Here is a 23,069-nt window from a genome sequence, read left to right on the forward strand (position 1 = left end):
CCTGGAGGTAATTACTCCTGAATAGCAGAGATTACTACCCCTACACTACCCAGTTTAATAGATAAAAATTCCAAATTAGATTTATTAAGGATCTTAACGTACAAGAAAGGGGACATGACGACAAGAAAATTTTACGAAAATATCAGCCTGTGCAGAACTAGAAATAAGAATAACGAAGACAAAAAATTTTCAAAGTTTTGCAGAGTAGCTTTTCCTAAATATTTGATAGTTAGAAATATGGAGATTTTAAAAAGTAACATCTTCTCCCTCTTAGTGTAAAATAGTAAAATATTTCAGCTATCATCCTAAAAAATAAATTAAAGATATTTACTGATGAGATCAAAGAGCGACATCTTTGTGTAAGAACCAAAGAGAAAAGAATATATTCTATTCTCTTTGGTAAGACCAATCATGGGCGCAACTATTGCTCTCATGGTGATCGGGGTGGGGGGTTATAGGGAGATAGCCTCCTCTATAGGAAATTACTTTAAAATGAGAGTAATGTTTTAAGATTTTCAATTGGTAAAATCAGAAATTGGTTAGTTATGGAAAATTTGCTCATTGTTTAATGGATAATTTCTTTTTATATCCTATGCTTTTAATATTCTTTACTTCCAAGAATTGTGCAAATAAAAGATTTAAGTTTGTATGTCATCCACAAAAGTTCCAATCTATGGTCCAGTTTGGTCTAAAGAAGCAAATAAAATACACATTTTTCTTTCTATCTAAGCATGCAGTCTTTTGACTAGAGGTTAACTATACTTTTCTGTTGGAAAACAAATCTTTATATTTTCACATTTTTATTTTCTCTTCCTTCAAAGTTTTATACGCATGTATTGGATGCATTTTCATTTTTTCAGCTTTACACTTTTTTTGATTTAACGTTTAGTTACAAGGTGTCCCACGAAACATGACAGTTTTGAATGTTTTCTTTTGTTTAAAGTATAATATTTTACAGGCTTTTTGCAGTTTATTTCGTTAAAAAAATCGTTTACTCAAATTTATTTTACGCTGAAATCATTTTTTCTGTAATGAATACCATAATATATCTTTATTATTCCCAATTTGTTATTAATCAACTTATTAAATTATGGAAGAAGACATTTTTTACTATTCACCAACAATCATGTTTCGTGGGACATCGTTAGTTATACGCAAAGACCCTCGATCTATTTATATATATCGAGAGTCTTTAATTAATACGTGTACAATTTTTGGCGTACTTCTTGATTTTTAAAACTTACTTTTTGAATTCAGATATACAACTAAACATGTGTAAATTATTAATATTTAAGGTCAAAATAACCCCTTCCCCCCGCCCTTTTCTTATCTGGTATTGTTCTAAGAAAATGTTTTTTACTTCAAAACACTTGTTTTTAAATAAACTACAATAGTGAATATTTTAATCAGTTAAATATGTGTATCCTATCCTATCCTATCGTCCATTATATGTGATATAATCGCCTTTTAGTTTTAATAAGGTTTTATTTAAAATACAGGATGAGTCAAGATAAAGTGTGATTAGCGGCGTCTGCTGCAAAATTTTACCTCTATTTGTGATGCAATGATCTCCTGTATAGTGTTTTTCAATATTTTTGGGAAATTTTTTAAAATTAAAAGTGTTCAATAGAGAACACTTCTTAGGGCTGTAAATTGTAATCTTAATTCCGAGTACCCTAAGTCATGTATTAATTATGCTAATTTCTTGCATTGATTCTGCAGCCAAAATCCAGAAGTCATTTGTGGAGAAACCACGGTTAAGATAATTAAATTTCATAGAAAAAAGTATAACTATCTCTTAAATCCTTCATTAGTGAAAGGTTTCAAGGGTACCTTTGTGAATCTGCACCAATTGCAACTAGAACTTAAATTTAAAATACATGTATAGTTTTTCTTATTTCAAATGGTTCTTGTTACATCATTTTCATCATCCTGGATATTGAAATTATTATTATAATATCATCATCATCATCATCATTATCATCATCATCATCACCATTATTTTTACTATTATTATTAGTATTACTATTATTAATATTATTATTATTATATTAAAAGTCAAACTAATATCCCTACTATGGTGGAATCATGATTAGCCTGTATTTGTATATTGTTGTTTAAACTGAGAAGGATTCAGAAACAGGTTTAAGAATAAGATAAGAGTTGAATAGTTAGTTTGAGTAGACCCTCCAGGGTTCACTGGGTACTCAGTATATAACAGTATATAGTCCTGTGACAAGCTCATTATACAAGCTTTTCAGTTTTCTCTATTAAATTCAACTACTAAACTTGAATTTATAAACCAAGCTAAGAACATATTCCTGTGGTTCTAACAGGCTACACAATCAAAATTTGAGACAAATCAGTCAAGGGGTTCATGAGGTACTTATAAACAAACTAACAAACAGGGATACAATATACATATATAAGCATAAACCTAGTCCTGTGACAGGGTTATCATACAGGCTTTACTGCAAACAAAGTATTTGTATTGGAATTAATGAGCTGTATTTACTTTTTCTGTTACAGTGATCAAAAATGTTTGCACGCTCATACTTAAACTTGTAGTCTCACGGTAAATTAGAGGGCCTGGATAAAAAACAAACAGTGAATCATAACTTTAGAACTTATTTTTACCCATTAAAGGTAGATTTTTGGTATAGTTCATGTTAGACTTTTTTGTTGAGCTAAAAGTTTTAAATATTTAAGTGTTAAAGGTCTCTAACAATATTTTATACTGTTTACTGAGCAGGATCCACTTTCTTCAAGTTAGTTTAAGTGGTCTAAAGGTACAAAAGTGAATACTTGTGCTGGCAAGGTAAATGCCAAGGCGTTGAAACACTTTATACACAACCCAGTCTTTATAATGTTGCACATTTGTCATTATGGCTGCAGAGGATCTCTGAGCTTTCTATCGATGTATACGTTTTTAAAATATTTAGGATTTTGAGGATTTAAGGACGCTTCTCAATAATCTGTAATTTCAAAATTGTACAGTGAAACCCTTAATAACGAATACATCGGAAGAATTTATCAAATGTCGTCTTGACAATTTTTCAATGAGTTTTATACTATATTTGGTAAATTTCAGTATTTGCGAAAATAAATAAATAGCCATGAATATGTGGGAACAGTTTTAAAGAGTTTCATGTAATCATTTAATTAAAAAACTAAATATCTGCAACATTCCATTATTAGAAAGTGAAGAATACGACATTTGATGAATTCTTTCGATGTATTCGTTATTAAGGGTTTCACTGTATTTCTTTCAATACAAGTTTGCTTTAAAAATAGTTCAAAATATTCACTCTGTCAAAAGTATATGACCGTTATTTTTCATATTACTCGTTAGAAACCAATTGATATTGATTCATCAAAATTTTATCTTTTCCATGATTAAAAATGTAAATAAATATAACCTGATAGAAAATAAAATTTTGGATTATGTGGAACGTTGTAAATCCCTGTAGAGCGAGCAGTTCAAAAAAAAATAGAAAACCTTAAATGTTAAAAAAACTTAAATATTAATTAAAACCAGGGAAATAAACTTGACTTGCAACATTTCAAAGTCAGATCGGCCTCTTTAGATGACGCCTTATACTAAAGCTGCGTAAATCCCTGTGGATCTTGCTTTTAAATAAACTGCCTGCTGTCCATATATATATAATTATTTAGCAAACAATAATATTTAATTTTTTTCTGACTAAAACCTGATATTTCAGATTATCAAAGAGATTTTTATTTAATTATAAACAAGTGTTTGCAGCAACGTTACAGGATGAAGACGACTTCAGGATTAAGGTATTGTATTTATATTTAATACAGAATATTTCCTAACAGTTAGTTCACAATCAATGATTTTTAGTGTGTATTTAAATGTGTGTTCGTCATTGTGCCAAATATGTTAAAGTTAGGGACAGGTCTTTAATTTAATTTGTTAATTAAATACCATGAAAAATTAAAAGGTTGCAGCGATAATTTTTATTTATTTACAATTCCATTGTTTCGCCTTAGATTTCACATTCTCATTGCTGTTGTAACGCTAGTTTTCCTACAATTTTAACACCTTTTTAGTTTTTAGAGATAAAAACACGGAGTTTTCTTCCTTCGATGATCAGTTTAAGGTTTAATTAGTATTGTTGTATATCTTACTTTCCCTTCCTTGCATGGAGGATCACATGAAACTACAACAATATTCATGAACATATATATTTTTATATTTTTACAATATATAGAACAGCCATGAGGTTTGTGACTCCTCATCAGTACTCACAGAGCAGTAAAGCACACTTCACAATCAACACTAACGCTGTCAACCAGATGGTTAAGTTCTTCCCTCCTCTCTCAGCTAAAGATAAGGTACAGGGGGTTGGATAAGTTTTCTATCTTAACAAAGGATAAGGTACAGGGGTTGGTTAAATGAGTTCCTCTATCTGAACGAAGGATAAGTACAGGGGTTGGTTGAATAAGATCTTCTATCTCAACAAAGGATAAGGCACAGGGTTGGTTATATAAGTTCTTCTATCTCAACAAAGGATAAGGTACAGGGTTAGTTGAATAAGTTCTTCTATCTTAACAAAGGATAAGGTACAGGGTTAGTTGAATAAGTTCTTCTATCTTAACAAAGGATAAGGCACAGGGTTTGTTGAATAAGTTCCTCTATCTGAACGAAGGATAAGTACAGGGGTCGGTTGAATAAGTTCTTCCATCTCAACAAAGGATAAGGTACAGGGTTGGTTGAATAAGTTCTTCTATCTCAACAAAGGATAAGGCACAGGGTTTGTTAAGTTCTTCTATCTCAACAAAGGATAAGGTACAGGGTTTGTTAAGTTCTTCTATCTCAACAAAGGATAAGGTACAGGGTTGGTTAAGTTCTTCTATCTCAACAAAGGATAAGGTACAGGGTTGGTTAAGTTCTTCTATCTCAACAAAGGATAAGGTACAGGGTTGGTTAAGTTCTTCTATCTCAACAAAGGATAAGGTACAGGGTTGGTTAAGTTCTTCTATCTCAACAAAGGATAAGGTACAGGGTTGGTTAAGTTCTTCTATCTCAACAAAGGATAAGGTACAGGGTTGGTTAAGTTCTTCTATCTCAACAAAGGATAAGGTACAGGGTTGGTTAAGTTCTTCTATCTCAACAAAGGATAAGGTACAGGGTTGGTTAAGTTCTTCTATCTCAACAAAGGATAAGGTACAGGGTTGGTTGAATAAGTTCTCCTATCTCAACAAAGGAAAAGGTACAGGGTTGGTTGAATAAGTTCTTCTATCTCAACAAAGGATAAGGTACAGGGTTGGTTGAATAAGTTCTTCTATCTCAACAAAGGATAAGGTACAGGGTTGGTTGAATAAGTTCTTCTATCTCAACAAAGGATAAGGTACAGGGTTGGTTGAATAAGTTCTTCTATCTCAACAAAGGATAAGGTACAGGGTTGGTTGAATAAGTTCTCCTATCTCAACAAAGGATAAGGTACAGGGTTGGTTGAATAAGTTCATCTATCTTAACAAATGATAAGGTACAGGGTTGGTTGAATAAGTTCATCTATCTCAACAAAGGATAAGGTACAGGATTGGTTGAATAAGTTCTTCTATCTCAACAAAGGATAAGGCACAGGGTTTGTTAAGTTCTTCTATCTCAACAAAGGATAAGGTACAGGGTTAAGTTCTCTTTCTAGATTAGCTCAGGTAACATTTATATCTATTTGCCGTCATAAAATTAATTTGACAATTCCTTTAAAGATTATTATTATTCAGGTTCTAGATTTTGGGTGCGGGACTGGAGAAACAACAGTAGCACTAGCTGCAGGTCAGGTTTAAACTAGATTTAGCAAAAAAGATATTTGGAGATTTTATTTTTTAAAGTTCTCTTTAACTAATTATTTATCCTTTTTTAAATTTCATAATTGGCCCTTTCCCTAAGTGTGATGAAACTTTCTTATTCTTTTTGTAGAAAAAAAATAAATGTTCCAAAAATTTTATTAAAATAATAAATTTCTTGGGTTATTTTTAAATTAATAAAAATCAGCATAAACTTATTTCAAAATAAATGTCTTCGATATAATTAATTCTTTTTTAGGGGAGCTGGGTAACCTTGGTAAACCTGGCCAGGTTCTAGGAGTAGATATATCCCAGGTAAACTAGGTTCTAGGAGTAGATATATTCCAGGTAAACCAGGTTCTAGGAGTAGATATATTCCCTGGTAAACCAGGTTCTAGAAGTAGATATATCCCAGGTAAACCAGGTTCTAGGAGTAGATATATCCCAGGTAAACCAGGTTCTAGGAGTAGATATATTCCAGGTAAACCAGGTTCTAGGAGTAGATATATTCCCTAGTAAACCAAGTTCTAGGAGTAGATAAATCTTAGGTTCTAGGAGTAGACATATCCCTAGTAAACCAGGTTCTAGGAGTAGACATATCCCTAGTAAACCAGATTCTAGGAGTAGACATATCCCAGGTAAACCAAGTTCTAGGAGTAGATAAATCTCAGGTTCTAGGAGTAGACATATCCCTAGTAAACCAGATTCTAGGAGTAGACATATCTCAAGTAAGACATTAGGGGGAAAAAAGAATTAGTAAGTTTTGATTTATGGCAACTGGTGAGTCTTTAGTTCTTTTCCAAAAGTAAGTGGCATAAAGTCACAATTTCTCAAATGTACGTTTTTCTAGAGGTCACTCAGGTCACTCTAGGGGGGTGAATTTTCTATGAAAAATACCGTAAAAAGTTTTTTAGTAAAATTTTTCATTTTCCAAGTTTGAATCAGGGAAGTACGGGGTTTCTACAAAGAAAAGGGAAAACAAAATTCGCACAGTCGTCTCTGAAGTTTCATCTATTGTTGGTACCAAAAAGACGACATTTTTAAAGTCGAAACTTGTTGTTTTATTTTCTAGGAAATGATAGATCACTGTAAACTTCTTCACACAACTCCAAACCTAAAGTTCCAACAGCTGGATGTAGAAACAAGGGTTTGTCAGGTAACACGATTCACAACGGTTCCATTAAAACCTATATCTGTTCAGTAATGAGAAAATATTGAAGTTTTTATAGTTTTAGATTTAAAAGTGTTTAATTTTGATACTTCATAAATGTGCTTCTTGCCTGCAGTAGAAATGACCAAGTCACTTTTGTAGAGAGATAATTCTGATCATTCTTACCTCATTTTCTTAGAGCAGATATGCGGAAGTCAATTTTGTGAGATACCACATTTAAAAATAATCAAATCTCAAAATTAAAAACATAGATATATTATTATACTTATTTAGACAAAGCTTTTAAGGGTACCGTTGTGAATCCGGCACTGTCATCTTAGCTTGGAGGGTACCACTTGATATTACAGACCCTTAAAGGAGGCTTCGCGAAAATCTGATATGGTTTTCAAAAAAAAGTTGTATGGCAACATTTCAAGATGAAATACCAAAAAGTTTAAATCGAGTTAGTAAATATTTTGTTGTGAGGGGAAAAATTTAATTAATAATAAGTTTAATAAATAAATACACCCCAATGGAAAACCCGGTTCGCGTAAATAGCTAATTATTTGTATTCCTATCAGATTTTTCTGCAAATAAGAGTACTTACGTAATTTTATAGGCTTTTGCCGCCGAGCAAGAAGGACAATTCGATCTTGTAACCTCTTTCTCCTGTCTGCACTGGGTACCCAATCAGGCAATTTCTCTTTTTTGCTTCGTAGGAACATCTGACACATTGTTTGATTGGATAGCAATGTGAATCAATGGTATCATTTTTAGGGAAAATTTTTAATTAAATAATTATATACACTTTAAGTATAATTTATAATTAATTGTGAAGGATTTCTTACAAGAAATGTTATATATATATAAGAAATTGTTTAGCCCGCTGCAGTCTCGTTTTTTAACAAAGTGTTAAAGAAAGGAGGACTTTTCAACTTTGTTATTGCTTCCACTCACAATCCCAGGGTAAGATTATTAATTTAAAAATACATTGTTTATCTCAATCCTTTATAACCCCCCCCCCCTTCACAGAAACCTTTTTTTCCGCCATACATAAAGGGAGTGACCGGCTATGTAAGGTAGTTGAACTAAGTATGCATTGTTGTGGAAACTTCTGTAGTTTATTGTGGAACTTTTTTACGTTTTATGTCGTTGTTATTTAATAATTTAAAAAAAAAACTAATTCTGAAAACCTATCTACCCCCAAAGTAAGAGTTTTGAACGTCAAATTTGCGCTCAAACTCGGGATTTACAGATCTTTAAAAAGTTTAATATGCCTCCAATGAATCCGAAAGAAGTTTTCCACGACACTGCATACTCAGTTCAACTACCTTACATAGCCGGTCAAATAAATTAAAAGACGACTTTGATATCGTCTCTGATTTTGAGTTTTATAGAAATGTGTGCTTTAAAAAATAAGCAGTTTCTCTTTCTAAACTGTGACACATATAACTTTTTAATCCAAAAAACTGCATGAAAAAATAGATATTTATACAAATTCTATAAAGCTCTGAATACCTACGTCAATTTTACAAATTTTAACAGGAAGGACCACATTTTGGAAACCCCAAGACTGAAAGTTCTCGATATAAACAGTTTCAGCTGTTTAGCTAAAACTTTACTTGAGAAAAGATGCTTGTGTTTTTTGAAGACCCTTATATTACTTTAATACAGGACGTAGCAAACTGTTTCCTGTGAGGGGGGAGGGGGGGGTGGATAAAAAATGATATTTTTACATTTGTAATGTTTTAGGACAATATTCAGCGTAGTGTTTACGATTCAATGAAATTAAATGGAAAATGGGCAAAACTGCTAAAAAACACAAGGTGAAAATTTTATTCTAACTTTAAAAATGTTGGTCCTCATACTATTCTCTTTTCAAATATTGATTTTTTAATATTACACTTTAATTGCTAATTAAGCGTTTTAACATTTCAAGAGATATTTTTAATTTTTATGCTGTTCATACCAATACATAAGCCTATACATTTTTGTTGTTGAAAAAAAACCTTTTTTCTACATTTTTAAAATTTTTTTTCTACCCAGTTGGCCACATTTTAAAACAACACACATAAACAACAGTTGGATGAGTACTGTAGATAAACAAGGATCTGGTAAGTTTTCATTTCTTTAAAGGATTTATTCTTTTCAAAGCGTATATCATACCCGAATATTTTGAATTTAATTTAATGAAATTGAGCAACGTCGCTCCTACTGCCGGTTCTATTTTTGAACCACCGATTCAAAATTAAACATTCAGAAAGTATTTAAATGGGTGAATCGAACCCCGGTGGTAGGCATTTTAAATTCATTAAACTCAATCCTAAGATTTCTCAGAACTATCCTAAAAACCCTGCAGGTGCATTTTGCTAAAAAAATCACAGTTTTCATTTTAAACGTGGAATTTATAATTGTTTTCTTTTTTACAGTTTCTAAATCGATATAAAAACTTATGAATGCTTTATTCTAGATTTATTTTTGTCTCTATAATATTAAGAATTTAAAATCCGTTATGTTTTGAATGTATGTTTAGGACTTATAATCTATTATATTTTATAGGACTTATGTAGTCCATTATGTTTTGAATGTATGTTTAGGACCACTAAACCATTTTGTTTTGAATGTATGCTTAGGACCTATAGTCTATTATGTATTGAATGTATGTTTAGGACCTATAGTCCATTATGCATTGAATGTATGTTTAGGACCTATAATCCATTATGTTTTGAATCCATGTTTAGGACCTATAATCCATTATGTTTTGAATGTATGTTTAGGACCTATTGTCCATTATGTATTGAATGTATGTTTAGGACCTATAGTCTATTATGTATTTGAATCCATGTTTAGGACCTATAATCCATTATGTTTTGAATGTATGTTTAGGACCTATAGTCTATTATGTATTGAATGTATGTTTAGGACCTATAGTCTATTATATATTGAATGTATGTTTAGGACCTATAGTCTATTATGTATTGAATTTATGTTAAGGACCTATAGTCTATTATGTATTGAATTTATGTTAAGGACCTATAATTGAGAAAGATTTTGTCAAGCTGATGGAAAGCAACGGGTTTAAGGTAAAACTGTTCCTTCTTTTTTTTAACAAAGACTATACTAAAAAAGTCTAAAAAAGATTAAAAAGAATAAAAGATTTAATAATCAAGCTTAAAGATTGTCAAAAATCTGCGCGAATTAAAAAGATGCTGAAAATGCCCATTTTGAGTAAAACCTATATCTTTACCACAAGTTATAAAGTCTATTTTTTTAAACATTACAAATAAATCTATTAATTTTTTTTTTCTTAAAGTTGTTTGTTAGTTCATCGTCTAAAAATATTAACAATCCACCACTAGTCTATATTTAGTATAATGTAAACAAAAATATGTAACTTTCCTTTTCCTTTCCTTTCCTTTTCCTTTTATTTCTATTTTTATATTTTTTTAGAATTGGGGGAAATATTCCCACAACCTCTTTTTCGAGGTTTCCAAATATTTTCTCCTTAAACACTTAATTTTGTATGTTTTTGTTATATTTCATAAATAGATAATTACTTACTTACCTAAAAATTTGATAAATGCAATTTGCAGAAAAAAATTATTGGTTTTAATTCTAAATATCGACGAAAAACATAAAATGTAAATATTTGTTGCAGAAAGGGACTGTATATAGTGTAGACATAATTTTAAGTGAACAACATGTTAAATAAGAGTCAAGTCTGATTTACAACTATAATCTTTAAACCTCTATCAAATCTATGAAATCAAAAAGAAACAACAATTGAATATTATCAATTTTTAGCTAGAAAATGAGAAATTTCTCAAAAATCATTGACCACGAAAATATTTAAAGGTTACCGTTGTAAATCAGATATGCTACTTATAGTCCCTTGCAGGTCACTTAGAGTTTTTAACCTCTTAAATTGTTACGCAAGTGAATGTATTGTTTACAAACACCGGTTCTACTTCAAAGTGAAGAGGAGTACTGTTTAAAAAACTTAAAATATATTTCAGGTTCAAGAGTCCCGTTCTCTTCCCCTTGGATACGTTCTTCACAAGGATTTTATCAAAAATTACTTCAGATCAACTATACTCACAGCTTTTCCAGAAATACAGGCAGGATTCATATTCAGACCTGTGTAATTTCGTAAGTCTGGTTTCAGAGTACGCGCCATTTTTCTTAATGCAAAAATGCGCAAATGACTCATTCTTAACATCAAGGTCATTTTGAAAGATTGTTTAATTTTGCTGTTCTAGGGGGAGGAGAGAAAACTGTTTTTCACAGATTATATTAGAAAAATGAAGGAACTTGACATGCTCGTAAGTTATTTTTAGCATCCATTTTCTCAAACTGTTTCAAAACATTTCCTCAAACATTTTATTTATTTTAAATTTTGTTTTCTGTTTTTCTCGTCCTTTTTTAACATAACAAAGAAGTATAAAAAAACCTAAGAAAATAATGTTTTTGGAAACTTATTTTATGTTGTTACAATGAAAATGGTTTTACTAGACACTATAGTTTAGTGAAATGGGTCTATTTGCACTGCACCATTGCAATGTCTTATGCTTTTTCCTTTAAAAGTCACAACTTTATTCTATAAGTCGTCATTCATTTTAGAGTTTTTGGTTATCAATGTATTAAATAAAAAATCTTTTTTATTTTAATATTGTTTATTTCAGAATACCCAAGGTTCCCCAGATTACTACCGATCTTATATCGACGGATTTCAGCTGTTTGGAACTAAGGTTTCAGATGCGCAATAGAATAATACTTATTATTATATTTTGTTTTCAACCATTTTGGTTTTATTGTACTTAATTATATTATTTCCCAGGGATTTTCTTATTTCAGATTAATAACTGTCCCTTAATCTATCTATCTATTTACTTTGCTTGTCTCTGTCTGTCCTTTTGTATACAATAAACGTCAAAACGGCTGAACCGATCGGGCCCAATTTTTTTGTGGGACCTCGTGTGACCCCAAGGAAGGTTTATGGATTATCGAACTTTCAAAACTTTGCCTCCATCAAAATTCTATTTTGCAAAATTTTGAAAATTCACGAAATTTTTGTTTTGTTTTTGTTTTACAATGTATACAAAGAGAACATGTTCACAATTGAAATTGAAGACGGACGCGAAGCGCCCTAAAAGCCTAGTTTTTAATAGATTGAGCTACATGGGAAAAAAGTCCCAAATAAGAAACCTGCTTTCACTAAATTGTTAAATTATCTTTCAGAAATTATATTTTGTCAGTTTGCACAGTGCACCATACACTGTGCAGGGTTTAATTAAATAGAAAACAAAATATCCTAGATCAGTAATAAGAAAATTTTGAATAGTGAAAACCAGAAAACACTTGAATTCTTTTTTCTTCTTTTTTCAGTGAAATATACTCCGGATGTTGTGACTACAGACTAGTAACGCAGCTAAACTATTTCTAAAATAGTGCCCCGACCATTTTAAGAGATATAGCAACAACAATTTCAAAATACATAAGTATAAGGAAGAACAACGACGACATTCATATCTTAGTTTCCTGGTTCTCACTGCACATAAGACTTCATATTAAAAACGCATACATCCAAAATCCAACCCGTTTTACGGCCTGTAAACTAAATGCAAGCAAAAATTATAGCAAAATTATTTCTGGCATTTTTTTGTTCTTTACTTTTATAAACTGTATATGTTTGATTATTATGTCATTTAATAAAGTATTATTACAGTAACCTTTTTATTCTGAAAGTAGTATTTTTCATATTAGAGTAATCACACTAAAACATCATTTTTCCCCATTACTGGTTTTAAACCTGCTAGGTAGTTGATCAGATTTCTCAAATAGTTTAACAATATCAACAACTTTAGTCACTGTATCAGCTATTCTTGCAAAACTCTCATTTCCATCCTTCTCAATGGATTCACTCTCATATATTTGAACTAAGGTTTTGTTTTCTGCAGAACTTATTTCAGGGTTGGATTGTTCTTGTAGATCTCTAACCTCCTAAAAACTACAAATTCAAAAAAACAATATTAGAAATTTTTCTAAAAGAAATTAACAATGCCAGGCGAGGAACGATAGTTTTATCATTTTTATTTTCTATACAATTGCATCACATAATTTTTAATAATTTTTTAATCAATTTTTTTTGATAATTAATTTCTCAAGAGTTAGCAAATTATTATACAAGTAAAGTTATCTAACAATGTATGGGATTATTTTACATTGATCCAAAGGTTCCATGTTATCACGTAAAAATCGATGAGAATTTTGCCCATTTTCTTCAATATTAAAGTTGAAGTTAAATACTTATATAGTTCTAAAATGTCCAGGTTCAGTGCCACAACAAAATTGTAAGTAAGCTTGTAAGGTAAAATTAAAGACGAAGGCGTTGCGACACTTCAAAGTCGATCAAGTCTTAAAATTGATACAATTTTTCATAGCAGTCTGGACTCTGAATCCATGTATATTACTTCATCTAAACTTCATCAACCTTCATGCATAATTTGTTTTCACCTGTTGCAATTTTTGATTTTGTTCAGTTAAATTTCTGATAACATCCCCGCTCTTAAGATCTTCAAACTTTTGGTTCACTACTCCTGAAAATGTCATCCATCAAAAAAGGTAAAAAAATAGACTGGGATACCCCCCTATCATGTTAGATAAGTTTATCAGTGTAATGCACTGTTTACAATCTGTTTACAATACATTGCCTTAATTTGATAATTGATGTTCTATACATAGTTAAACCCCTTAACCAGTGGCGGACATAAGGGGGGTTATTGGGGTTATTTACCCCCCCCCCTAGAATCCTGGGGGTAAATACCCCCCTAGAATCCTGGGGGTAATTACCCCTGAACATATTTTCAGGCCCTGAATAGCAGTACTCCCCTTGTGATGGTACAGGGGGAAGCACAATCTTCGTTTGAAGTCTGTTCCACTGTTACTATAAAAGTTTAATTTCATGATTTATGAAGAATTTATGCTTAGAATTTAATTGTTGGCACATTTGAATTTTTTGAACAGGCCTTTGGTAAAAAAATCGATTTACTTAATGCCAAATAATCTTGTTTAAGTTTTCTAATACTTAGAAAGTATTTGTGTTTCCTGCTTTCATAATACATAGTAATTATGTTGACTAAGTTTGGTTTCGTCTTACAACTTACAAGTATTCATAGTTAAGATTAGGTTTGATCTGGAATTATTCACTTTTATTTAAACTACAAGCATTTGGTTTGATTTGACCTGAACGTATTTGGTTTGGTTTGGACCAGAGACAGGTTTCTAGATCCTCGCGCAGCTGAAGAATCAGCTGATCCTGGAAACAAACATCCTATGTGTGTTCTGTCAGCGTGATTTTAAGTATAATCATTTTTGCCCACAACAATTTACAGATGTGTAGGGAAAATCTTAGTTATCTATCTGAAAATTAATAATCTATTGCTGTCATATTTTTATATGTAGATCATTGGGGTATGTTTTACCAAAACACATATAACTTTAAAACATAAGAAGCAGGATTGGTTTAATAAATTTAAAAAATTAATAACCTTAACTTTCTCTTGTGGGTTTATAGATATCCTTAGACGATCTGATTCAGAAGAAGAAATGTCTGGAAGAAAATTTATATTTAAACAAAAATTAATACGTTTATTGAAATATTATGCAAATGTAAAATATTTCACAAAAAAATATTTTTTTAATGTAATTATGCAAACAATCACTAACTTCCTTTGTCCTCAGGAGTAACCACGGCTTCAGTATTCTGTAAAAATGTAAGTTATAAACATAAAGTCTTTGCTATAGACAAAAAAAGAAGGTCAAACCTATGCAACATTACTAATATGACTTTGTGACCTCGTAGTTCCTCTAATTTGGATTTTAAGCAAAAACATTATTGTTCTTCTTAATAGCTTTTCATTAAAGAAAACAATGATTGAAAACATGCAAGATTGCATGCTAACGTGCTATAAGGCACTATTGCGGAAACGGACTGAACGCTGTAAATATCCGTTCCATGATTCACAACAGTACCCATTAAACCTTTGTCAGAATAAGGATGGACAAAATATTCTCTGTTTTTTAATTTCTAGTTTTTTGGCCTAGCACTCTCATTTTTGCCACAATCACCTTGAAATTTTTGACTTTTAAAGAATAATAATTTAATGAATTTTTTGTAAACATTTTTTAATGCAAAGGTTAGGGTACAGGACATTAAAAAAGCCAGTCCGTAAAAAAGTTTATAATAGCCTTAAACTTATTTTGTGATAAAATTCTAAAATCTACATTTTTTAAAAGCCCTTGAAAAATTGGATGTAAAACCAAATGTCACATCATAAAATTTGTCAAAAACAAAAAATGTATACTTTACATTTTCCGAGTTTTTTTTGACATTTTATCCAACCTCCCTAGCATGCAACAAGTAAGCGGTCTGATGTTTTTTTAATAAGCTGGCTTTATAAAATTGGGCTATAAACATGCATTGAAACCTTATATCTTTACTCTTCCCCCCAGGCTGCAGTAAGATTCAGACCCCCCAGCCTTTATAGGGTTAAAATATAAAAAAGACATTATTCTTATCATTATGTCACTTTATAAATGGAAGGTTGATTGAAATACGTTGACAGCCCCTTTAGGAACTCAATAAATATAATGTATATACAGTAACAGTATTTAGAGTATTTACATATACCTGTGCAACTAGGATACTGTTTTCTCTCAAACATTGATTCAGTTCTCCTATTTTATTCTTACAGTCAGCATTCACCCTGTTTCATAATAATAATGATAATAATATTAATAATGATAATAATGATAATAATAATAATACTAATAAAAATAACAAAAAATAAGAAAGGTTTAAAATAATCTAACCTTGCGAATGTATTCATACTTTCTTTACATTTCTCCAGATCAATTTTCAATTCCGACTCATTCTGTAATTTTAATAAATAGATACTTCTAAGTCAAGGAACTAATTTTCTAATCCCTGCATCTGTGCGAGTGCGACCTTGTGTCGAAGACCCTTAATATTTTAAATTATGAATTCTACAAGATCAAATATTTAAAGTTAGAAATATCAAATTTACATTAATGATGATAGGTCGAAACTTTTGTGTGGAGTAATCTTAAACCTTGATCTAGATATCCAATCCAGGCACTTTAAAATTCAAGAATCAATGCTTGATCCTGAGATTCGAAACACAAAAGTTCTAACTTTATAATATATTGGTGTATAAGGTGTATAAGAAAATTAGAGTTTATGGTCAAATCAGTTCCTTTTAATTACAATTACAAAGACATTTCTTTCTCATATTTATCTTTAAATTCTAATTTTAAAGTGAAACAAGTTTTCTTGATGAGACCTATTGCCTGTAAATGTTCTGTTTTTCTGTCCATTAAATACCTTTCCTGATTGAAGACGACCAACGTGTTCCTGTAAATCTTGTATTTGCTCCTCAGCTTGAGAAAGATTATAAACTCTGCAATAAAAAACTAGGATTATGTAAAGTTCCAAGATGGAAACCTTTACATTAAAGGAACTAATGTAAATCGATTTAAAGGAGTTAAATATGTTTAGTGAAAATGATTGCCTTAATTTGATAATTGATGTTCTATACATAGTTAAACCCCTTAACCAGTGGCGGACATAAGGGGGGTTATTGGGGTTATTTACCCCCCCCCCTAGAATCCTGGGGGTAAATACCCCCCTAGAATCCTGGGGGTAATTACCCCTGAACATATTTTCAGGCCCTGAATAGCAGGGGTTACTCCATTTGCTGCCTCTACAAGTAACAGTNTTACCCCCCCCACCCTACAGCATCCTTATGTCCGCCCCTGCTTAACTTGTCCACTGTTTAAAGTTGAAGAGAAGTGGTTCAACTATCCCCAGGTAGTTCAACTACTTATCGCTTTTAACTAACGCTGATTTCCGCGGGAACTTTTAAACTGAGGCCATTATAATCTCGGAACTTTTAAATTTACGAACAAATTTAACTCCAGTAGTGCTGCTTAGTTAGGAGCGTTTTATAATATAGATAAAGATAGATAAGACGAAATTTTTCATCTTGAAAGATATAAATGTACAGAGATGTTTTAAAGATTCCTATTATATAGATTTACTAGGTCGGTTGTGAACATTGGCTGTTCTTGTGTCATTGAGTACTTGTGGTGTACATGAGTTCTGTAGAGAGACATTTAGATTAGTTTAGTCCTTCTCATGTGCTTATTTGCGTGACGCGGCTGGATTTTTAAAAATCACACTTTAAAGGCCTTAAATATACCATTTAAAAAAGTAGTTTTGCCCGCAATAGATAAATAAGGTCGTACGGAAGGGGAAATAGTGGTGGCTCATGGCTGCCTGACTTCCCCCGCTAGTCAATATGATATATTGCTCAGTGAAATAATTTGATATTCTCAAGATAAAATTCACTCCTGAGTGGTTTAATAATTAGAAAATCCATTAAAACACGGACTGTACAATTTTTGGTGATTTTGAGTACCTAAGCTATCTATGTTTATCTATTTATCTATGGTTTTATATACATAATACACACACGGTGAGAACCATATAAAACTATGGAATAAAAAGACGACATTAAAAATAATAATTAAAGGTATTTGATGTAAACAGTAAACTTTTGAATTTCTTATTAAGTCAAATGGGCCTGTTTACACTTTAAACTACTCATGTTCATTACACTATTTAAAGTCATAAATGGAGTCTTAAAATCTTTTTTCTATTTTATAGTTTTCTGGTGTAGAAATATAGAAATTCTAAAGGTTTTGATATTCACAATAACTCTTCAATTCCAGAAGTTAAGACTTGAAAATATACAAAATTTCAATATAACGAAATCTACTTTGAGGAATTAAGTCTTTGCCACAAACTAAAACTTTCTAATCTTTATATCTTTACAACCTGATGTTGTAAACCTTTGATATTTAAGACTTAGATTATTTGATATAAGAGATTTCACGACATTGGGTTGCAAAACAATAGGAATTAGAAAATCAGAGTTTGTGACAAAGACTCATTTCCTTTGTTATTAGTTTAGAGCGTTGAGACCTGTTTGCAATGTCTGCTTCTAGTAGATACATCCTCTTGGTTAAATCCTGGTTCCTTCTTCTACTCTCATTTAATTCATCCATTAGTACAGATATCTAGCCAATAAAAGAATATAAAGGGACTAAACACGTAAATAATAACACCTCTTCTTTCTAAGTAAAAAAGGAGGAAGATTTTTCTATTTATAAAAGTTGTTAAATTCTGGTAATTTTCTTTAAAGTCTCTTCAGTAGGGAATACGCAGGTAACTTTATCAGAGAAATTACAATTGTAAGTGAGACACTTTCAGATAGAAGAATAAGGATTTCGCGTTCATCCTTGATGCCAAGGGGTAAACTTGAAATTTCGATTGTGTAAACTGTAAACTATAAACTGTAAACTGTAAACTGTAAACTGTAAACTGTAAACTATAAACTGTAAACTGTAAACTGTAAACTGTAAACTGTAAACTGTAAACTATAAACTGTAAACTGTAAACTGTAAACTGTAAACTATAAACTGTAAACTGTAAACTGTAAACTGAGATAAATATAGTAAAACCTTTACAATTGAAGATCTAGAAGTAAAAGAGAAAAAAGAAAAAAAAGGACGAAGACAAAGAAGACAAAGAAGAAGATAAATTCTAGGGGCGGGAGCCAGGGGGGTGTCTAAAAATCGCATATTATTCGATATTACAAGCCTAGCATTTTGTTTGAATCAAGAGGGGTGAGCTATCGCTAACATTCTATTAATAATTTCTAAAAAAAAAATTCTAATTTTACAAACTAAATTTCCTCTTTTCATGATAGGTTTAATTTTCACCTGTTCGAGGAAATTTGTATTTATGGTTTCCAATTCCTTCGCTTTGCTCCTAAATATTTTACTTTAAAATAAAAAAAAACAATAAATAATGTATCAAAAATAATGGAAAGGAACTGAGGTTTTTCCACAAACTCTAATTTTCTAACCCCTATATATTATAAGAACACGATGTCACAAATCTTTGATATATCAAATTAGACACAATTTAAATGGATGAATAGAAAAAGATTAAATAAAACATAAAACATCAAATAAAAGCAAGAAAATAATAAAATACAATGGGGCTGAAATATCAAAAGTAAACAAAGAAATTGTAAGGACCTCCTGGACTATGGTCCTAGGGAGGAACAGTCGGAGGATAGATTAAACTGTAGAACTGTCCTCAAAACCGTCTGCGAGGACATCACTGCCAAGGACTGTTTGGAGGTATGTGAACAGTCCTGTGAGGTGAACCTGGTCCCTGACTGCAAGTTTACCACTGTGGATCTAGAGGAACTGAGAACCAGTCCTGAGCTCGCCAACGTCACCCTCCACAACTGCATCAAGGAAGAGGTGAGGGAGCTCCACACCATGACGGTCTACGAGTACGAAAACGTGACTAAGACCCACTGCACGACCCTCTGGGAGCTTGATGAGAACGGTGACAAGGTGTGGGCGGGGAACGACGAAGACTGCAAGGATATCACCTGGGAGGAATGCAGTCCGGTTTCCAAGGAGGTCCCTATTATGGTCCCAACTATGAACTGTGAGGACTATCCTGTAGACCTGGTCAACTCTACACCCTTCTCAAAACTATAGAGTTTGATTGCACTATTACTCCGATCCAGAAGTGTAAATCTAAAACCACGACTAAATGCTGTTCTGTGACTTATCAGAAATGCGCAGTGGTCCCAGAAACAGAATGCGACAAAGTCTCTGTTTTGGTCCCTGCTCAAGAACAGTTGCACAAGAAATGGTGCCAATTCGATCAGGCAGACGACATTAATTTTAATGTTGAGGTCAAAAAAATATTGAAAGATGAAGAAACTAAAAAAGAAAGAAAGGCTGATGATGATGAAGAAGAAGAAGAAGAAGAAGATAAAGAAGAAGAAATGACAGAAGATGATGAAGAGAAAGAAGTTGATGATGAAAAAGAAGATGTCGAAGAAAAAGAAGATGGCGATGATAAAGAAGTTGACGATGAAAAAAAAGTTGATCACGAAAAAGAAGTTGATGAGGTAAAAGAAGTTGACGATGAAAAAGAAGTTGATGATGAAAAAGAAGTTGACGATGAAAAAGAAGTTGATGATGAAAAAGAAGTTGACGATGAAAAAGAAGTTGATGATGAAAAAGAAGTTGATGATGAAAAAGAAGTTGACGATGAAAAAGAAGTTGATGATGAAAAAGAAGTTGACGATGAAAAATAAGTTGATGACAAAAAAGATGTTGACGATGAAAAAGAAGTTGATGAAAAGTTGACGATGAAAAATAAGTTGATGACAAAAAAGATGTTGACGATGAAAAAGAAGTTGATGAAGAAACAGTGGTTGACAATGAGAAAAAGAGTTATAAAGATCAAGCAAGAGGAAAAGATGGAAAAGAGAGCACAGAAGAAGAAAAGAAAGAAACACCAGCCAGTAAGAAAATTTCGGCATATGCCAGCTCAGATGACGATGAGGATAAATATAGTAAAACCTTTACAATTGAAGATCTAGAAGTAAAAGAGAAAAAAGAAAAAAAGGACGAAGACAAAGAAGACAAAGAAGAAGAGAAATTCTACTCAGCCGGAGAAGAAGAAGAGAAAGAAGAGAAGAAGGAAAACGAGCATCTAGAAGATATTCTTCCATCTACAGAAGACGGTTCTATTAGTTAGCAAATTATCAAAATAACTTGTTTACCAATGTAAATAAATATAACAGTATTTATTAATAATAAATTTAACTAAGTAAATTTGTCTCAAAATAAAGTTTGTTGCGGTAAATGTAAAATGACATTTTAAAAAGTTTACTTAACCTTAGTTCTTCATTTTCTGTTTTCTCTTCTTCATCTGCCCTGTGAGAAAAAAAAATATGGTAATTTTTTTTCAAAATTATTATCTATAATTTTTACAAGTTTGATTTTATGTAACTTTTAGATTTAAGTGAAAAATAGTTGATATAATTAGTTTCTGATATGGATACCTTGAATCTTGATTGCCAGCATTCGAACCCTAAAAATTTAGCTCTTAAAATCGTAAGTTTTTAAAATTAAATTAATTTTTTTATTTGTTTTGGTTACCTTAATGATTTTCTTAGCTTTCTTTATAATTTTTCTAACACATATATTAGATCTGTAATCGTGTTAATCTTTATATTTTCAAATAAAATAGAGAAAAAAATTATCATTATCATTTTTATATATTTTTACATAATTCCATAGATAAAAGAATATAATTTAGAATGATGAAATAAAATAGGATTAATATTTTTACAACACTTGGCCCTTGTCAGGATATACAGGGTTACCCACAACACTTGGCACTTGTCAGGATATACAGGGTTACCCACAACACTTGGCACTTGTCAGGATATACAGGGTTACCCACAACACTTGGCCCTTGTCAGGATATACAGGGTTACCCACAACACTTGGCCCTTGTCAGGATATACAGGGTTATCCACAACACTTGGCACTTGTCAGGATATACAGGGTTACCCACAACAAACTATACTTCAAGGACACGCGGATTTAACGGTTCTGTCAATATTCCAGAAAGCTGTGACTTTCGATCACAATTTAACCCATTAAACACAATTTGCTAGCCTTTCTTATTAAATACTTTTTTGTTGGCATATGCATTTTGAATGAAAATGTAGTAAATAAACAAATCCGTAAAGTAAATGATTATTGAATTAAAGACCAAAACACGTTTGATTTCAAATAAAAGAAACCGAATGCTGCTCACTCTGGTTAGTCCGGTGTGAGGACGACCTTAAACTCTTTGAAACTAACTATCAAGTTTTCTGTTTTAAATATATTCTTTTAATTGGCATATATTAGATGATTTGGCAAAGAAAGAAACAAGATTATACATGCCGCGGAGGCCTAATAAATGTTGTACGGTCGTCTCCAGAGTCTCATATTTTTAGTGAACCCTGTATCCTGTTTTATTACAGGTTTTAACCAAGGGGTTCAAATTCAAGAGAACACTTACATACAATAGACAGAGTTAATCACAAATAATGAGATTTCATAGACAACTGTACACAGAGAAATTGGAAAAATTCATCTCCATTAAAGAAAAAAAAAACGACGATATCTTCATCAAACAGAGTTTTATCGTGTATCATTGTTAATCGGAGGATACCCATTTTGGAATAGAGGGGGGCCTTCAAATTACAAGGCGCTTTTTTGAAGGTTAATAAAATTCTGCTCAAAATGCATTTTTTAAAAGTTACCAAATTTTAAAAATTTGTAATTAGGTGTTTTTCTCGATGCTGAAAGTTTACCGGTATATTACTATAGTTTCAGTAGAAGTAAATATTTCCATTTACTGTTAAGGCCCGATATAAGGATTCATCTCTAACTGGATAATGAGATAGATAGAAAGATAGATGATGCTGCCAATCAATTACTATTGGTCAAGAATAGACACCAAACACATGTCTGAACCCTGATTGGATCAGGCGCTAATGGAATCGCATACAAGTACCGTTAGCTTCAAAATCAGCTTGTAAAACAAAATGCACACAATTGCTGTGTTTTTGTGCTATTTTTGACTATTTCAGATCATAAGTTTAGTTTGACAGTCGTCTTCCTATTCCACAGTTTTTATTTAGGTCCTACACACCTGTTACAAATCTGTTCGGTGCATAATTCTGTATCTCTAGTTCTAGCNTCAAAAAGGCAGGTTCTTCTCCACATCTTTAAATCTAAAAAATCTGAAATAAAAAATCGACATCAAATATTTTGCTGTTATTTATCTGCACACTGTAATATAATATGGCTTCCAATATTTAAAAAAAATAAGATTTCCAATGACGGCTAAATTAAGAGTTCTAAAATGTAATTTTCCAATGACGTATTTTTAGGAAAATGTCATTGTAAATTAATTCATTGTAAGGTTGTCACTTGTCAGTTTACCTAAAATACACTTTCACGTAGGTTGCAAAATTAAACTAGTTTCTATTACCTATCTGGCTACAGGGTGTCCATATCCTAGCTGGCTACAGGGTGTCCCTATCCTAGCTGGCTACAGGGTGTCCCTAGCCTAGCTGGCTAC

General features: G+C 31.6%; 3 protein-coding genes across 3 annotated transcripts; 2 read left to right on the forward strand and 1 right to left on the reverse strand.

Annotated features, from left to right (window-relative positions):
- Window positions 1-2,223: 2,223 nt before the first annotated feature.
- On the forward strand, window positions 2,224-11,910 carry LOC111703382 (uncharacterized). Its single transcript, XM_023475306.1, has 14 exons — window positions 2,224-2,382; window positions 3,723-3,801; window positions 4,236-4,359; window positions 5,752-5,803; window positions 6,074-6,129; window positions 6,887-6,970; window positions 7,584-7,658; window positions 7,847-7,930; window positions 8,717-8,790; window positions 9,011-9,078; window positions 9,995-10,047; window positions 10,981-11,082; window positions 11,224-11,286; window positions 11,647-11,910. Exons 2-14 carry the CDS (start codon window positions 3,779-3,781, stop codon window positions 11,728-11,730), a joined length of 942 nt encoding a protein of 313 aa, XP_023331074.1. The 5' UTR covers window positions 2,224-2,382; window positions 3,723-3,778; the 3' UTR covers window positions 11,731-11,910.
- Window positions 11,911-12,683: 773 nt separating this feature from the next.
- LOC111703383 (uncharacterized) lies at window positions 12,684-21,156 on the reverse strand. Its single transcript, XM_023475307.1, has 14 exons — window positions 21,086-21,156; window positions 20,989-21,017; window positions 20,822-20,860; window positions 18,830-18,878; window positions 18,030-18,124; window positions 16,368-16,443; window positions 15,836-15,897; window positions 15,654-15,729; window positions 14,690-14,726; window positions 14,512-14,573; window positions 14,207-14,279; window positions 13,847-13,907; window positions 13,478-13,562; window positions 12,684-12,964 (listed from the first exon to the last, which is right to left on the reverse strand). Exons 5-14 carry the CDS (start codon window positions 18,110-18,112, stop codon window positions 12,746-12,748), a joined length of 834 nt encoding a protein of 277 aa, XP_023331075.1. The 5' UTR covers window positions 18,113-18,124; window positions 18,830-18,878; window positions 20,822-20,860; window positions 20,989-21,017; window positions 21,086-21,156; the 3' UTR covers window positions 12,684-12,745.
- Window positions 20,252-20,681, forward strand: LOC111703380 (nucleolar protein 58-like). Its single transcript, XM_023475304.1, has 2 exons — window positions 20,252-20,282; window positions 20,317-20,681. Exons 1-2 carry the CDS (start codon window positions 20,252-20,254, stop codon window positions 20,679-20,681), a joined length of 396 nt encoding a protein of 131 aa, XP_023331072.1.
- Window positions 21,157-23,069: the final 1,913 nt, after the last annotated feature.

This window comes from Eurytemora carolleeae, unplaced genomic scaffold, assembly GCF_000591075.1.
Source record: "Eurytemora carolleeae unplaced genomic scaffold, Eaff_2.0 scaffold539, whole genome shotgun sequence".
Classification (NCBI taxonomy): Eukaryota; Metazoa; Arthropoda; class Copepoda; order Calanoida; family Temoridae; genus Eurytemora; species Eurytemora carolleeae.

Bases quoted from the DNA above. Each gene is read 5' to 3' on its own strand.
- LOC111703382 (XM_023475306.1), top strand. From the start codon at position 3,779: ATGAAGACGACTTCAGGATTAAG. The intron at 10,048-10,980 runs GTAAAACTGTTC...AATATATTTCAG, and splicing joins TGGAAAGCAACGGGTTTAAG to GTTCAAGAGTCCCGTTCTCT. The intron at 11,287-11,646 runs GTAAGTTATTTT...TGTTTATTTCAG, and splicing joins TGAAGGAACTTGACATGCTC to AATACCCAAGGTTCCCCAGA.
- LOC111703383 (XM_023475307.1), bottom strand. From the start codon at position 18,112: ATGGATGAATTAAATGAGAGTAGAAGAAGGAACCAGGATTTAACCAAG. The intron at 15,898-16,367 runs GTATTTAATGGA...TTAAAATTACAG, and splicing joins GTCGTCTTCAATCAGGAAAG to AATGAGTCGGAATTGAAAAT. The intron at 13,563-13,846 runs ACTGCTATTCAG...GATGACATTTTC, and splicing joins TGTACCATCACAAGGGGAGT to AGGAGTAGTGAACCAAAAGT.
- LOC111703380 (XM_023475304.1), top strand. From the start codon at position 20,252: ATGTTGACGATGAAAAAGAAGTTGATGAAAA. The intron at 20,283-20,316 runs GTTGACGATGAA...ATGACAAAAAAG, and splicing joins GAAAAAGAAGTTGATGAAAA to ATGTTGACGATGAAAAAGAA.